An 18,020-nucleotide genomic window follows, 5' to 3' on the forward strand; every position below is an offset into this window, starting at 1 on the left:
GCCAAGCTCTCTCCAGTCCTTATTGTTATTGCATAGTAGTCCATTAAGGTTTTAGAAACAACCCCCTCATATTGACATTCAGTTACTAGGTTGGTTGGTTGGTTTTGATACAGGGTCTCACTATGTAGTCTTTGCTATCCATGAACTCTATGTAGTTTCAAACTCAGATATCTCCCTGCCTCTGCCTCTGCCTCCTGAGTGCTGGGATTAAAGGTGTGCACTACCCTGCGAAGCTTAATTTGTTTTTTGAGGACTCTCTATACTGATTTCCACAGTGACTGCACAAGCTTATATTCTCACCACCAAAAAATAAGCATTCTTCCTCCTACATCCTTGCCATATTTCTTTTCTTAATGATGGCTATTCTGATTTCAGTGAGATCAAACTTGAAAGCTGTTTTATATAATTTTTTATTTAAATTAGAAACAAGCTTGTTTTACATGTCAATCCCAGTTCCCTCTACCTCCCCTCCTCTGTTCCCCTTCCAATCCCCATCCCATCCCTTTTCTGCTCCCCAGGGAGGGTGAGGCCTTCCATGGGGAGTCTTCAAAGTCATATCATGTGAAGCAGGGCCTAGACCCTCCCTCATGTGTCTAGGCTGAGAGAGTATCCCTCTATGTGGAATGGGCTCCCAAAGTCCATTCGTATACTAGGGACAAATACGGATCCACTACCAGAAACCCCATAGACTACCCAGTCCTAACTAACACCCTTGTTCATGGGATCTGGGTCGGTTCTATGCTGTTTTCCCAACTATCAGATTGGGGTCCATGAGCTCCCCCTTGTTCAGGTCAGCTGTTTCTGTAAGTTTCTCCAGTCTGGTCTTGACCTCTTTGCTCATCACCCCTCCCTGTCTTCAACTGGATTCCAGGAGTTCGGCTCAGTGTTTAGCTGTGGGTGTCTGCTTCCATCAGCTGCTGGATGAAGTTTTTTTCTTTATTTTTATATGATATTTTTAAATTAATTTCAAAGCTGTTTTAATTTGTGTTTACCTGTTAAGGGTGCTAAATTTGTTTTTAATTACTTGTTGATCAGTGTGTTTCTTGTCTATTCTGTTCATTAGCCCTTTATTGAGTGTATGATTTGGCTTTTTATTTCATTTGGTTTTGGTGTTTAATATCATACATCCTTATATAATTTATCTAATGTGTAGTTGGCAAATATTTTCTCCCCATCCTATAGACAGACTGTATTATTTTCTATTGCTGTGATGAAACACCTCAATCAAGGCTGAGACTTAGAAGAAAGAGTTTATTTGGACTTATGGTTCCAGAGGATTAGAGTCCAGCATGATGGAGTGGAGGCTAGGTCACCAGCGTGGGAAGCTAAGGATTCACATCTTGACCTGCAAGCATGAAATAGTGTATCCTAAATGATCTTGTCTCAGAGCCTGCCTCTAGTGACACACATCCTCCCAAACACCAATAACTGGGGATAGGCGTTCAGATGCCTCTGAGTGTGGAAGACATCTCATTCAGACTACATGTATTATTTCTTCATTGCAGCTTCCTTTCCTGAGCTGTTGCTACCTTAGCCTTCTGTGTACTGAAGAGAGAGGTGTGTGTACTGGGATATTCATTTTGTCTCCTTCTGTGGCACTGACCACGCCCAAAGAAGATGGGGCCCCACCTTGACATTTCCACTTGACTCAACCTGATTCATCTGGACTACAAACTTCACCCTCAAACCAGTTTGAGACTGTTTTGCTCAAGACAACTCATGACTAGCTAGCTGTAATGGTACACCTTCTTTTTACACCCTGGCCAGAGTTTCAAATAGTACTACAGTCAAGCATTTTCTGCCACACAGTGACTAGCTACATATGTCACAACCAGTTCTGTTGAGAAATTTGGTTGCTAAAAATTTTCTTCCTACAGGATCCCATGGAACTATCATTGTCCTATTTCAGCAGGAAGTAATCTTAAGATAACGATGCCCCCTTTCCCTTACTCTTGGAATTTGGGGATAATATTCATCTTCTTTGGGTTGGTTTTAGTTACTTAGGGTTGGGTATGGAAGGTGATGCTTACACTTGGGTTTATGTTTTAGACAGGAATAGGGTATGGTTGGGAAAGGTATGATTTAGATGGGATATAGGTAGATTAGCCTATCTTCTTTTGAATTATTTAGTAAGTGAGATAATATAGTATTATACAGCTTACATTGTTATATATTCTTATTTGTTGTAACCTATGTAAAATTAAGCTTATATTCCCTTTCTGGAAGAATTGTATATTATATTTTGTCATATTGTGTAAAATCTTTCCATTTATGATGTTTTATGCATATTATTCTTAGCATATTCTATGTATGTATACTTTTACTTATGTTCAAGACATTTTGTATACTGATACAATTTGGGATATTTATCATGCTGCCCATTATAGTTCTACCTCTTGTATAGACATTTCTACTCTACCTCTATTTTAGGGATTTACATATATATATATATATATACGTATATATATATATATATATATATATATATATTAGGTATTTATCCCTGCTTTACTCAAGGAAGTTTTAATCAGTTTTTTTTTTTTAGCTAAGTTCCTGAGTATTACAGATTATCTTCATCCATGTTTCCTTTACCCATGAGATTAGTCAGACATAGATGCTTAATCTTCAATCACTTCATAGACCTGCAGAACATGGCATTTAAATGTTTTAATATTAGTACTCCATTGACATGAGACACTGTTGCTCCTGACAGCACCGTGCACTTTCCCAAAAATATGTTGGATACTGTTGTTGCTCCTTCTGGAGTTCATTCTTCGGCTAATGGCTTCTTGGGCAAAGAACTGCCCCCACCTTGACCACTGATTTGGACATGTGGTCCTATGTGCTTGCAGGAGACAAATATAGAAGACTGCTAAACCTTGCCAAGTCAGGGTAAGACAGCCTTTCTACCTCCCTGCTGTTGTTGTGGTCTGTCAGATACTCTAGGCCTTAACCAAAACTGGGTGTACCAACGTTGCTGTAAGACCTAGGGTGACTGTCCAGGTAGCTTGCTGTTTCTGTCCTCTCTGTACCTTTTGGAAGTTGCCCATCCGTACTTCCTGTCTACTCTAGTATCATTTTCCTTCTCAGGTCTTGATGAGGTTAAAGATTAAATGATCACAACTATTATTCTCTCTTTCTAGTTAGATAAATTAGGTACTAGTTTTCCAGCTTAGGACAACTCTATTGTTAACTCCGTTATGCCTTCACCCTAGGACTAGATATGTAGGTCGTTTTGTTCTCAATTTTCCTTTTCTTAGAGCACACTTGTAATTCACTATTTTGTATATAGTTTTGTATCAAGCCTAAATCTTTTCTTTAGACTAAAAGGGGAATTGTAATGAGACATTCACTTTGTCTCCTTCTGTGGCACTGACCACACCCATTGGGGCAGAGCCAGGGGCAGAAGTGACCTGTGGAACTAGGTCTGAGGAGAAGCCAGGAATGCGCTCTTGCTGGTGGGATGCGGAGAGGAGAGCATCCGGTGGAACCTGCTGGTGTTCATCTGTCTAGGTTGTAAGTTATTTCTCCCTGAATAAACATCTATTCGGCCTATCTGTTTATCCTGATCCTTATTAAACCACAATAGGTGTGTGCTTTACATGACTTCTTGAAAACTATATTAAAACAAATCATCTCTGGTCAAGCAGAGGTAGTGCATGGCTTTAATCCCAGTACCCAGGAGGCAAAAGCAGGCAGATCTCTGAGTTTGAGGCCAGCCTGGACTACAGAGTGAGTTCCAGTCTCTTGCTACTTCTACTCAAACAACCACTCTTACCTTAATATGTTTTTAATGATATATCTTGATTTGCTTATTTTAAACATTTTCTATTATTAACTGTGTATTGCAGTCATTTTCTTATATTCTCTGCTCAACCTCTTTTTCTCAATCTATTTCTGGCATAATCTTTAGATAATGAGTTTTCAATATAAATAACATTAAGACCATATGTAAGTAGTCTTTGAACCAAATAATATAGTGAGGTTATGTTTATTTTTTCCTTTTAGACTTGTTACTTTATTTTTTAAATTTGCATTACTGTCTAAGCCTTTAGATGGTTTTGTTTGAGATTTTTCCTCTTTTATGGGGGCGGAGATGCCCTGCCCTCGTGGTTTCCTGTTTCAGGCTCTCAGCATCTGTCTAGGACCAGACTGTTTTCCAGGAGCTCAGATGCCTTGTGCCTCCCACAGCCTGGATGAGGTCGCTTCCTAACCCTGACAAACAGCTGTCATCTTTGAGTTCTCTTTGTCTCTCTTCCTGCTTGGGTCCTATTTTTGCCAGATGTCAGACCTTCTTTTATGATTTGTGCCTGAAAAAAAAAAGTGTATGATGAAAATACCCCCTTTCTACCAGACTAGAAATGTGATTGGGCACAAAATTCTCAAATGAAAATTGAGCACGTAGCCGTTGTCCATCAGTATTAGATGCCATTATTACAGGCATCTAATGTCATTCTGTTTGCTTAGTTTTTTGAACCAATCATACTATGTAGCTGGCCTCAAGCTCATACAAGTCTTGGGATTATGGGTGTGCCATCCGCTTCTGCTTCTCAGACCTGGTGGTTTATTTGTTCCCAGAAGCATCTAGAAGCTTCATGAGGATGTTTCTTGACAGGGGTTGTTGGCTTCATGCCTCATCATGATACTGAACACTCAGAGCTATCAACCCCAGGGCCCATATCCTACAGTTTTGAGAAATGTTTTGCTAATGTTTCTTTGACCTTTATTCTGTGTTTTTAATGCCTGTGCCCTGGACAGTGGATCTCCTGTACACCTTCCAGTGTGCTTAGATTTATACCTGTGTGTCAGGAGAACCAGAGTGACCTTTTCCTCTCTTCTCACCCCAAGTCTGTCAACACAGGAGACTTCTGTGACCTCAGAAGGTGTAGGGCTATCTCCTCCAGCAAGCAAGCATCCCTGTATCAGCACATAGCAGCCAGCCTCTAGTCTACCTGGAAGTCATGGCAGGTCCAGGGTGAGGGATCTGTGCCCAAGAATGCCTCCAGTACAGCTGGTCAGAAGCTCTGTTGTGTCACAACCTAAGCAGAATCGGGGCCCCATGCTGGCCTTGCTGGCACAAACATTTAAGCCCAGTGTTTGGGAGGTAGAGGCAGGTGGATCTCTGAGTTCAGGGCCAGCCAGAGTTACACAGTAGAACCCAGCCTTTAATACTAGCACTTGGGAGGCAGAACTCTGTGAGTTCGAGGCCAGCCTGGTCTACAGAGCTAATTCCAGGACAACCAGGGCCAACAAAGAAACCCTGTCTCGAAAAACAAAAAACAAACAAACAAAAAAAAAAGAATTCATTAAATAAGTAAATAATTAAATTGGAGGTCCATAACCCATCTTCAGTGGTGCCTAGCCAAGTTTATTATAAAGGAAATCACAAAGCACATGGACAAGGAAATAGGAAGGTTGGGGGGAGGTGCTGGGCTTCCATGACTTTTCCGGGCACCACCCTTTAGGACTCCACATTTGCCTACTTAGAAGTTCTACAAACTCTGGCCTCAAGAGTTTTAATGAGGACTTCTTTCTATAGACATGTGTCTTTACTAGTTTCTATTGCTGCAATAAAGACATGACCAAAAGCAACTGGGGAAGGAAAGACTTTGTTTCAGCCTACTGTCATAGTCCATCATGCAGGAATTTAGGCAGGAGCCAGAGGCAGAAACTGAGACACCATGGAGGAATGCTGTTTACTGGCTCACTCTCCATGGCCTGCTCAGCCTGCTTTCTTTTTCTTTCTTAACAATGTAGCTGTGGCTGGACTTGTAACTCACCACATAGACCAGACTGGCCTTGAACTCATAGAGATCCCCTTGCCTCTGCCTCCCAAGTGCTGGCACTAAAGGCTTGAGCCACACCTTACATACCTCAGGGCTACCCACCCAGAGGTAGCACCGCCTCCTGGAGGGCTGGGCTCTCCCATATAAATTGTTGATCAAGAACAACTACAGAGTTGTCCACAGGCCAATCTGATGGAGGCATTTTCTCAATTGAGGCTCCTCTACCCAGAGGGCTCTAGCTTGAGTCAAGCTGATAAAAAACTAACCAGGACAACATGATTGATTCAGTCCTGGCCACGGAGGCTAATGTACCCCTTAGTTCCTCTCTTTCCATGGATCTTGGTGGTCTCTCAGATGACCAATCCCCATCTCGCACCAAGGGGCTGGCAGGCAGGAGTCAACCCTTTTACATACAAAATGGCAAATGTTGCCCCTTTAGAGGGATTGGGGAGTTGTCACCGTGTTAGTGCTTACTTAGGAAGTCCTTGTATTGGTGACGTTTCTCACTGCTGTGACCAAAGGAACGAAGGAGAACAGTGTATTTGGCTCAGGGATCCAGAGGTCCATCGTGGCAGAGAAGGCAAGCTGGCAGACACATGAGGCAGCTGTTCATTCACATGGCACCCTTCCCTTCGTAGCTCGGGGGTAGACAGGAAGTGTCTCCCCATAAAACCTCAAGCCTGCCCGGTCTCGGTGGTGCATGCCTTTAATCCCAGAACTAGGGAGGCAGAGGTAGGTGGATCTCCATGAGTTTGAAGCCAGCCTGGTCTACAGGGCTAGTTCCAGGACAGGCTCCAAAGTAATACAGAGAACCCTATCTCGAAAAACAGACAAGCAAAAAGCCTTAAGCCCTGCTCTCAGCCACCCATGTCCTCCACTGAGGGCCCACCTCCTGAAGACCTTGCCACACAGTGCCACCAGCTGGGGAACATGTGAGCCTGTATTCGAGCTACAATAAAGATCAAACATATATTTCAGGATTCTAAAACTTGCCATCTGTGTCCCCTTTCCTACCATTTTCTGGGAGACTCCACTGACTTGATCATTCAGGGTTGTATTACACTGTTTTGAGGGGTAGGCTTTTCTTTTCACTGCCCAGAGCTCATTCTTGTTTGCTGATCCTAAGTATGCACTGCCATACCTATCTCTTCACCTATTTTCTTCTCTTTCCCCCTCCTCCCTCCCTTCCTCTCTCTTTTTTGAGATTGGGTCTCACTACTAGCTCTGGCTGGCCTGGAAGCTGCTGTGTAGACCAAACTGGCTATGATCACAGAAACCCACCTGCTTCCTCCTCAAACCAGAAGCTCCACTTGTAGTTTGTGTCTATCTGTGTCCTCAGCAATTCCACATTTTAGCCTTTGAGACAGGGTCCCTAACTGATGCTGTTGCTTGTCAGTTGGCTAGGCTGGCCAGCCAGCAGACTGTGGGACCCTTCTGTGTCTACCTCCCCCATCAAGTGCTGGAGACCACAGGCACTTGGTCTCCACAGGTGCCTGGCTTTTTGCAAGGATGTGGGGACCTGAACCTTATACTTATGCACCAGATACTAAGCCATCTTCCCTGTCTGTCGTATTGTACTCTTTTAACTTTCTTTTTTCTGAACTTCATCTCCCTTATTCAATCAACTCTTTTCTGTTGTGGAAGAAAGTGATGGCCTCTCTAGTTCTAGTGACCTTACACCAGGAAATAAGCATCCTGCCTTAGACCCTTCTTATTGCTGTGAGTGGGAGCCACCTAGTGGCCAAGACTATGTGATGAGGCAGGTTTTAAAAAACGGAACTGGCTGCTGGGCTGAAGTAATTTTCAAACTACCAAAATTGTTCCACTTGGTATTGTGGCTTCTTTTTAATTGTTAGGCATTTTCATTAGCATATGATAATTACAGGAAATGGTGGGCTTTAGTGGAGCTTGTGGCTCGTACCTGCAATCTCAACACTCAGCCGAGGCAGGAGATTACTGCAAATTCAAAATGAGCCTGAGTTTACAGAGTTCCAGGCTACAGTGTGAGAGCCTGTCTCAAAAGGCCAATAGCATGGGGAGCCAGGGACAGAGGAGGTGCATGCACTCAGGGGGCAGAGGCAGATGGATCTGAGTTGGAGGCCAACCTGGTCTACAAAGTGAGTTCCAGGACAGCCAGAGCTACACAGGGAAATCCTAGTCGGGTGGTGGTGTAGTACGCCTTTAATCCCAGCACCTGGGAGGCAGAGTCAGGCATATCTCTGAAAGTTCAAAGCCAGCCTGGTCTACAAATCTACACAGAGAAACACTGTCTCAAAAAAAAAAAAAAAAAAAAAAAAACACAAAATAAATAAAACAAAAAAGAGTCAAAAATAAATGACTAAATAAAGAGGATTTATTATGGGGATTTGGTTATAGCTACTCCTAGACACCCTTTCCTCTCTCTCCTTCCTTTCTTTCTTCTCTCTTTGTAGCACGAATTCTAATTGTTCTTAATAATAAAAACTCAGAAGCAGATATTGCGGTTAATGCTGCAGATCAGATAAGTAAAGTGGCCAGCCACTAGAGAGTTCTTCCCTTTACCAGTACTCACACCAAAGGGGCGATCCTGTCCTCAGACTGAAGTTCCCCAGACTGCATCTCTCTCTCATCTCCTCCCGCCTTATAGTCTTCTCCGCCCAGCCACATCTCTCCTATCTCCACCTCCTTCATGTTGTTCTTTTGTTTCAGTTATAGGATAATGCTGGAGAAGGGGGAGGGGGTTCCCGAGTGGGAGTCCCAAGGTAAGGGACCCCGTGGGAGAGCATAGCGGATTCCACGGGAGGCGGAGGGGACAAACACGCCAGGCAGACAGCTTGAGTGAGAAGTTCATTTAGAAAGGGGAGTGAGGGGGAAGGGAAAAGAGGCATAGAGACACCAGGAACAGAAGAGAAGGGGGGTGGAGAGGAAAGGGGGGGTAAGGGAGGGAGGGGAGAGAGAGAGGAGAGAAGAGAGAGAGAGGGAGAGGGAGGGAGAGGGAGAGAGAGAGGAGAGAGGGAGGGAGAGGGGGAGAGAAGAGCCCGAAAGAGCAAAGAGCAAAGGAATCGTTAAGTGGGCAGGGTCTGACTTTTAAAGGGGTCCTTTTCACCTGCCTGCAGACTAGAACTCATGGAACTCTGGGCTGTCCAGAGTACTGCCTGAGTGCATTCTGCCAGGTGACGGGCAGGCCAGCGTAATGTAATACCTGACTCCTAACACTTCGTGCTGGGATTAAAGGTGTGTGCTACCACTGTGTGGTCTCTATGGCTAACTAGTGTGGCTAGCTTTGCACTCTGATCTTCAGGCAAGTTTTATTTGTTAGATCATAAACAAAGTATCACTACATCACTTTGTTTCCTCCCTCCCTCCCTCCCTCCCTCCCTCTCTCTCTCTCTCTCTCTCTCTCCTCTCTCTCCTCTCTCTCCTCTCTCTCTCTCTTTCTTTCTGAGACAGGACTTCTCTGTTGTAGCCTTGGCTGGCCTGGAATTCACTCTGTAGACCTGGCTGGGTTCAGACACAGAGATCCGCCTGCCTCTGCCTCCCGATGGCTGGGATTAAAGATGTGTGCCACTGCTGCCCAGTGAGATGCCCTTTTCAAACAGTATTTTTGTCTTGTCTGATGAGGGGTCACAGCTCACTGTCTGCTAGAGTATTCTTTATGTGGTTGCAAAACCTGCACTTCAGACTAGATCAACACTAGATCAACAATTGGGGGTACATATGTTTCATTTTTTTTTAACCATATGGTGGGGGGTGGTCGGACTCTCACTCTCACACAAGTCTGCCAAAACACCATATCCCAGCAGACCAAATTCAAGAATCCAGCTATGAATCCTCTGGTCTTCTATTGTAGCCGCTCCAGACTCTCCCAGGCCTGTAGCAGTGTGCTTGGAGAAGCCAGCTCCCCCATCCTCCCTCCCTCCCTCCTGGCAGGTCCTCTCAGCCTTCCCTTCTATCCCATCTCCATCCCCGAGTCAGCTGCCAAGCTCCAGGGACACTTTCTACCAGGGACCTTCAGGCTACCCCTGCTGGGATTGGGGCAGGCGTGCACCGTTCTCCATCAGGCCTCCCGCTGACTTATTCTTAGCTGTAGCAGCCTGCGTGCAGGAGCCTCTCCTCCCACTCTGCCTACAGGTCTCAGTCCTAGCTTCCCGGAAGCCCCTCTCAACCTTTCCTCCTAGCCATCTCCATTCATTTCTGTCACCCAGCAACCGCAGAAGCTCTCGCTACCAGGGACCCCCATAGCCACCACAGAGCCTAGGGACAGAGGGCAACAACAAGGGAAGGATGGAACAGCCACCCAACAAACAACACCAGAACTGACGCCGAGAAGCACGTTAAGCTGGTTCTTTGAGAAAACCAGAAACCCTTAGTCAAAGTAGGATGGAGAGGAAAGATGAAAATTAATAAAATTAGAGATGAAAGGGGGACATTACAACAAACACTGGAAAAATTAAAATAAAAATTTAAGGGCATGCTTTAAAAAAACTGGTATGCCACCGAATTGGAAAACCTAAAAGAAATAGATAATTTTTTGATTTATACAACCTATCGAAGTTAAATCAATATCATGATCAATTTAAACAGAACCATAACCTCTAGTGATATAGAAGCAGTAACCGAGCCAGGTGGTGATAGCGCATGCTTTTAGTCCCAGCACTCGGGAGGCAGAGTTCTGTGAGACCAGCCTGGTCTACAAGAGCTAGTTCCAGGACAGCCTCCAAAACCACAGAGAAAACCCCGTCTGGAAAAACCAAAAACTAAAAAAAAAAAAAAAAAAAAAAGCAGTAACCGAAAATGGACACACATGCAGGGTAAACCTGTACACATAAAATGAATACAAATAAAGTTAAAATTGTCAAATATGTATGTGTAGGTTATAAAACTAAAACAATAGCATGGAAACTGAGGAAGAGATCTTAAAGAAAGTGGAAATATAGAAACAATGGCAGTGGCAGATGATAAAAAAGCTTTGTGGGGAAATAGGGCATGTCTTTAATCCCATGGCATAAGAAGGGAAGACAGGAGGATCAAGAGTTCAAGGTTACCCCCAACTACAAACTGACTTCCAGGCAGTTTAGGCTACATGAAACTGGAAAAAAAAAGCAGTGGCACACAGAGAGACACATACAGAGAAACAGAGAGAGAGAGAGTGACTACAGAAGGGAAGATATTTCTGGGGGAATGAGCAGCAGGCAGATGGGAGGGGGTAATGGGAGGGGGACAGGGACATGGGGAATGGCTATGATAAGGGGAACAAATAAGAATAAAGTGTAACAACATGTAAGGAAATGTATGAATGCCATAATGAAATCCATTACTTTTTCCCCATGTTCCCAAACCTTTTTAAAAGTCATTAAAAATTAATGAAATGCCATGTAAAAGAATGAAATGAACAACTAATTAAGCAAAAATAAATAAATAAATGAATAAATCAGTCATTTGACAAGATAAACAAGAAGGCAAACCCTTAGCCAAACTAATCAAAAGAGAGCAAAAACAAAATTAGTAAAATTTGAGATATTATAATTGGCACCAATGAAATTTAAACAGCAGAGAGAGAGAGCTGTTGCTACACTTTTGCAAGCTGTGTTCAATTCAAAGCCCCATCTAATTTCTTGGTATATTGTTTCCATGGAGACAAAAGCAGGTGAGCAAGCTACCTAAAAACTGTGGGTTTTTTTTTTTTTTTATTTTAAGTCTGTGTTTTCTAGGAATGTATTGTTAACACTACACAGTCATTTCGAAATGTGACATATTTTGCAACTTTCTAATACATTCAAGTTTTCATTAGGTGTTGCCTTTCTTCAAGGCTGAAAACATAACAAATAGCCAAACACTCTTAAATGGCACAGTGTTATACTGTTCTTGAACTATTATGAGCATCTGTGGTCATTTATTTTGTGTTAAAGCAACAAAATGATAATATGTAATGTTACTCTGAAGCATTAGTCTGAGCATCATTTTGCACATATTGAATGACTAGAATTGAAGCCTAAATGTTTACAAAAATACGGGGGAAGGTGATCACATGTTTTGGTATGTCAAAAGAATAAAGCAAAGAGAATGATCTGGTTTGGTTACATACTTTAGGTCATTATTTTTTTTTTAAATTTAATTTTTGCACTGTTTAACTTCCAGACTTAGAATTTGGATCTTTGAAGAAATAGTTAAGACTACAGAAAAAATATGTCATTGCTTCAAATACAACGTTTTATTTTGAATAAAAATAAGGACTGTCCTGATTAGTTTTATATCAACTTGACAAAAGCTAAAGTCATTTGGAAAGAGGTGTACATTCAGATAGAGCACATATATATGAAATGTCTTAAAAAAAAAAAAAGAAAATTAAATGAATCAAAGAATGATAGCGGCTTACCACCTCTGATGTGCTGTTTTGGAAACATTATAGTATCAGTCTCAAATTGGAGTATTTAGTATTGATAATAAATTGTTGTTGAAAATTATGTGTGAGTGCTTGCTTGTGTGTGTGTGTTCTCTCTCTCTCTCTCTCTCTCTCTCTCTCTCTCTCTCTGTGTGTGTGTGTGTGTGTGTGTGTGTGTGTGGTGCCTGTGGAGGTTAGAAGAGTGTTTGATCCCCTGGGACTGGAGTTATGGGCAGTTGTGAGCCGGGAACCAAGCATGGGTCCCTGCAAGAACAAGTGATCTTTGGGCTAAGATGTTTCAGTTTATACAGACTACAGAAGGCAAGGGCTCAGTTCTGGGTTTCTTTACATCAGATGCCAGTCACAAGTCCACAGATATGACCCACGGGTTATAAACTGAGAATTAAAACAGTCTTCTGCTCAGGTTTGATAATTGACTATAATAAACTACAAAAACTCAAGAAAAAAAACCTTTTTATTTAGTTTTATTTCCTGTTGCTGCGATAAAACCCCTTGACAAAAGCAACTTCAGGGAGGAAGGGTTTAGTTCAGCACACAGGTAAGGTACAGCCCTGTAGAGAAGTCAAGGAAGGAGCCAGAGGCAGCTGGCCACATCACCACCATTGGGAAGTACCCCTTCTCCTCCTCAGAGGCCAGCTAGTGAGAAAAAGTTCTGACCCGCTATCTAATAACCAGAGGTTCTCAAGCTATCCAGGTCTCCCATCGAGTCCTCTCATCAGCTCAAACTTGAGGTTGGCTGATGCCCAGGAATTCCTAGGCTTTTGGGTGCTTCACATCAAGAATCAGAAGAACATAGTTGGAATGAAACTAACAAGATGATAGAAAACTAATTCTTTAAAAAGTGTTAGTTGTCACAGGGTGGTAGAGCACACCTTTAATCCCAGCACTCTGGAGATAGAGGCAGGCAGAGCTCTCTGTGAGTTCAAGGCCAGTCTGGTCTACAGAGCAAGTTCCAGGATGGTCAGGGCTCTTACACAAAGAAATTCTATCTTGAAAAAACAAAACAAAACCAAGCAACCAAACAAAACAACTACAACTTTAGCTGGTTGTAGTGGCCCATGCCTTTAATCTCAGCACTTGGGAGGCAGAGGCAGGTTGTTCTTTGTGAGATTGAGGCCAGCTTGGTTTACAAAGAGAGTTCCAGGACTATTACATAGAGAAACCCTGTCTTAATAAAGAAACCAAAACAACTTATTCTCTTTTTTGTTGTTGTGTTTTGGTTTTTCAAGACTGGCATTTTGCCTGCATGTGTTTGTGTGAGGTGTCAAATTCCCTGAAACTGGAGTTACAATTGTGAGCTGCCATGTGGGTGCTGGGAATTGAACTCAGGTCCTCTGGAAGAGCAGCCAGTGCTCTTAACCTCTGAACCATCTCTCCAGCCCCCTTTTTAGTTTTTCAGTTGCCTTTATTTTATTTTACTTGTGTATGTGCCTGCATAGGGACTCACATGTGGAGGTCAGAGAACAACTCCGTGCTGCTGGAGTGAGATTTATCATTTTGAGTGTGTGGTGCTGGAGCGCAAGCACTGTGGCTGCTTTAGTTGCACAAAATGAGTGCTTTGCAATCCAAGGCCCAATCTAAAGCATTATTATGCTTCAAACTTTTTATAAAAAACTGATATCAATTTGTGATATTTCTGCAGATATATAATGGTATCAGCTAGAGTAATTGTTGTTCTTTTGCTGCAGCTCCCACGTGGAGTTTATTGAGAGAGGGGAGAGAAAGGGGGATAGCTAGTGGCCAATCGAAAGCAGTTCCGTTGTGGGGCGCTTGCTTTAAAAGGGGGGCTTGCACATGCGTAATGGAGTCCTCTGCACAGCCAGGTAAAGCTTGAGCAGCCAGGTAAAGTGATGACATGGCCATGAGCGTCCTACCCATCGTTGGGGTCAGCAGACTGCTGGTTCCCAACAGTAATGTTATAATCTTTTTTGCAGCTTGTTATAATTGGCAAATATTTATTGAGCATACATTATGTGAAGAACTAAGATAACTGCTTAGGTTCATTAAATTCTTTAAAAAATATTTATAGCTGGTCAAATCCCAATGGCTTGGGAGGTCACATGTCCTAGAGAAGAACCTACAACTACTGTTTTGCTAAACACACATTTATGCTTATAGCCATATATTAGTGTTGCCCTCAGCCTTGACCAGAGAAGCTTCTCTCTGCACTAGTCAGCATTTGGCACAGACTCATAATTGGTTAAATTGTTGAGAAAAGTGTCTACTGAGTTCTCAGTTCTAAATGGGACACCTCTATCAACCCCTGTCCCCAAGGTTTAGGAACCATTAGGGAAGAGGGGCAGAAAGGTAAGAGTTAGAGGATCAGAGTGCTGTGAGATGCCATCTTATGGACATGACATGGCATTGCACCCAAGAACTCCCTGAGCTATTATTTCCTGTCAAGATCAAGTCAAGACCAGTCGACATTCCAACAAGCAGCTCTAAGTGGACTCAGTGAATAGGCCTGGAGAGATGAATTCGTGGTTAATTAAGAGCACTGTCTGCTCTTTCAGAGGATTTGAGTTAGATTCCCAGGACTATGTGGTGGCTCAGAACTGTCTATAACTTCAGTTTCAGGGAACCATCTTCTGGTCTGACACCAGACACCATCTCCTGGTCTCCATGGACACCACCAGGTACACAGACATAAATACAGGCAAAATTTCTACACACATAAAACAAAACTACATATATATGTGTGCATTTATATATTTATGCACACATATAATAAATGAAAATATATATGTTTAAAGGGATGATAACCCATGATCATCCACAATGGGTTGAACCCTCTCACGTCAATCATTAACCAAGAAGATGCCCCACAGACTTGCTCACAGGATAACCTGTGGTGCCAATTGTTCAGTTGAAATCCCCTCTTCCCAGCTAAGTCTAGCTTTGTAGCTGACCAAAACTAACCAGCACAGTGTCTGTTCTGGCTGTGTGAATGCAGACAGGGTGCAGAGGTCAGACCTTTACAGAGGATGTTCCTGACACATGCTGTGCATTTTGGGACTGAAGTCTGGTCCTCAGGCTTGCACTTGAAGCTCTACATGTTGAGTCAGCAGGCTGGTCTAGGTTCACACAATTCTTAACAGGAAAAACAGTTATTAACAATTTGGCTAACTTTGCCACCTGGTAATGAAATGAAAGGTACTTCCTTTATTTCTCAAGCAACAAAACATCTTATTAATTTACTTCCTTAAAAATAGCAGAGATGTCAAATTCAAGAAAAAAAAAATCCAGCTGGGGATGGTGGCATATGGTTTTAATCCCAGCACTGGGAAGGCAGAGGCAGGTGGATCTTTGTGAGTTTGAGGCTGGCCTGGTCTACATAGAGAAATCCTGTCTCAAAAAAAGGGGTGGGGTGAAGGGCTGGAGAGACGGCTCAGTGGTGCTGCTCTTCCAGAGGACCTGGATTGTTTCCACTACCCACACAGCAGCTCACAACTGCCTGTAACTCCAGGTCCAGCAGATCTGACACCTTCACAGAGACATACATGCAAGCAAAACAAGGCACATAAAAATAAATAAATCATTAAAAAATACAATTTTGTTGCCAAGACACAAAACAAAACAAAAAGGCAGATTTATAAATCTCAGGGAAAACCAGAAGACTTCTACGGAAGGAACTCACAAACGTGGAAGTGGCCCCAGAAGGTAAACCAGGCACTCAGTAGCAGATTAAGGGAAAGGAGATGGGAGATGTCAGCTTAAAACAATGCCAAGTACCTCATCCAGGCAATCTTTTGAACACTGAACTAGCTATTATCAGGACCACTTGCCTAGCCATCGACTTAGGCGACAAAAATTAAAAAGAATAACAACAACGAAACACCTGAAGAATGTGATAGAAGACCACGATAAAGCTCCACTCACTCATCTCGGGCTCTATACTTAGCAGCTGGTGGCTGCTAAGCTCTTATTGGATTCAATAAGCCAGGTGGTTAAGGAGAGGGTTTCAATCAAGAAAAAGCAAACAAACCCCAAAAGAGAGAGTAGCTGAGCAGTGGGGAGCACACGCCTTTAATCCCAGCACTTGGGAGGCAGAGGCGGGAGAATCTCTGTGAGTTCGAGGCCAGCCTGGTTTACAGAGCGAGTTCCGGGACTACATAGAGAAACCGTCTCGAAGAAAAAACAAACAAACAAATAAAGGGACCAAGCATTTTATCGTCGGACGCTCCCTCCTCACAGCAGGAAACGGATGAGTTGTGGGCGTAGGTGCACTTTTAGGAGAGCAACGGTAGAGCGCTTCCAAGGCTAAGAGCCCCTGCTCCACGGTGGAGAGCCTTCGCGAGGGAGAAGCAGCTACCGCACCGGCCGGACACCCGCACCTTGCCCCGCGCCCATGCGCGGCCAGGGCTCGGGTCCGCGCGGCCCGCACGCAGGGAAACACGCATGCGCAGAGGCAGAGCCGCGCGGGATGCCCGGCCGCGGCTGACAGAGCCAACCGCCCGGCCTCGTCCGGTGCCGGCTGCCGCCGCCCTCACCCCAGCGGCGCGACCGGGCTCACGCTCATCTGCTCCCAGCTGCTCAGGACTCGGCGGTCCCGCCAGGCCGCTGAGGGCGCGACGCCGACGGCGGCTGCGACGGCCCCGGAGGCGCGAGAGGCGCCGGGGTCGCGGCGGCGATTGGCCGGCCGCGGCGCCTGCTCCCATAATGCAGCGCATGGCGCGTCATTGAAGAGAGACCATGATGGCGGCGGCGCTGGGGCCCCCAGAAGTGATCGCTCAGCTGGAGAACGCGGCCAAAGTTCTGATGGTGAGAATGCCGGGCCCCGAGAACCGCAGGATCCATGGGACCGCGGCTGGCTCTACCGCGTCAGGCCTGCTGTCCTCAGGGTTGGCGGCCCGGAAGGGCCTTGGGATGAACCCTGAAGTGGTGGTGGCGTGGCGCAGGATTCTCCATCCTACTTTCCCTCTATGTTGTCCCTTACTTTCCAGAGCTGTCCCCTTTCCCGGTCGCCCTACTCCTCAGCCTGGCTTTGGGGTGTAGGATGGAGAGTTTGTTTCTTGTGCCTCCTGCTTCTCCCTACATCGCGCTGGGCAGACTGGGTAGCAGAGCAAGGCACGGGGAGGGAGCTTGGGGCGAAGCCCGCAGGACTTGGGTCAGGGTACACTCTTGGGACTGTGTGCATGACGCTGAGGAGTTGATGCTATTAGGGGAGGGATGGCATAGTCTGGATGCTATTAGCAACCCTTGTTCCCTCGTGCATCAGGTCCCCTAGCTATTTGCCTGACATGCAGGCAGCTCTGGGTAACCGCAGCCGGCACGTGGACGGAGCGGCAGGAAGGAGGGAGGCCAGTCTTTAGGACCAAGGTCGTTGGGGCAAAACTTGGTCCAGGATCGAGCTGCGTGTGGGTTTCGAGTTTTGGAAAGCTGACTATGTGGTACTCGTTAACTTAAGTTTTACAACATCTACTAAATAGTTTGATGAGGGTGTTTGAGCAGGAAGGATCATGATTATAAACAGTATTCTACACAAGGAGCAAAAGAAAGGATAAATTGCCTTCAGTTATTCAGTAAACTGTGTCTTATGTTTACTGGCTCAGCTTGATTTCTTTCATTTTTCTTTTTGTAAATTATGATGACTGCGGTTGTAGATTATTATTATTGAAATTTAGAGGTCTATTTTATTACTTGAAATGATTTAGACTTTCTAAGAATTGAATGCAGCCAGACTTTTTGTTTTGTTTTGTTTTACTTTTCTGTTAGTGAGGAGTGTGTTAGCAAATCATCATATTTAAGAATAGTTTAGCTAGGGCCTGGAGAGCTGGCCGAGTGGAGCACATGATGCTGTTCCAGAGGACCTGAGTGGGTCCCCAACCAGTACCTATATAAGCTGGTTCCAG

The 18,020-nt window shown here is 44.3% G+C and overlaps 2 protein-coding genes across 2 annotated transcripts in view; one reads left to right on the forward strand and one right to left on the reverse strand.

Annotated features, from left to right (window-relative positions):
* Ift88 (intraflagellar transport 88) overlaps positions 1-18,020 on the reverse strand; it is a 309,460-nt gene that overhangs the window by 52,143 nt on the left and 239,297 nt on the right. The window lies entirely within an intron of this gene.
* Xpo4 (exportin 4) overlaps positions 16,607-18,020 on the forward strand; it is a 92,198-nt gene continuing 90,784 nt past the window's right edge. Inside the window, exon 1 of the mRNA XM_051195616.1 lies at positions 16,607-16,929. Within this exon, the coding sequence (XP_051051573.1) occupies positions 16,861-16,929 (69 nt within the window). The 5' untranslated portion in view covers positions 16,607-16,860. The remainder of the gene's footprint in view (positions 16,930-18,020) is intronic.

Source organism: Phodopus roborovskii, unplaced genomic scaffold (genome assembly GCF_943737965.1).
Source record: "Phodopus roborovskii unplaced genomic scaffold, PHOROB, whole genome shotgun sequence".
Classification (NCBI taxonomy): Eukaryota; Metazoa; Chordata; class Mammalia; order Rodentia; family Cricetidae; genus Phodopus; species Phodopus roborovskii.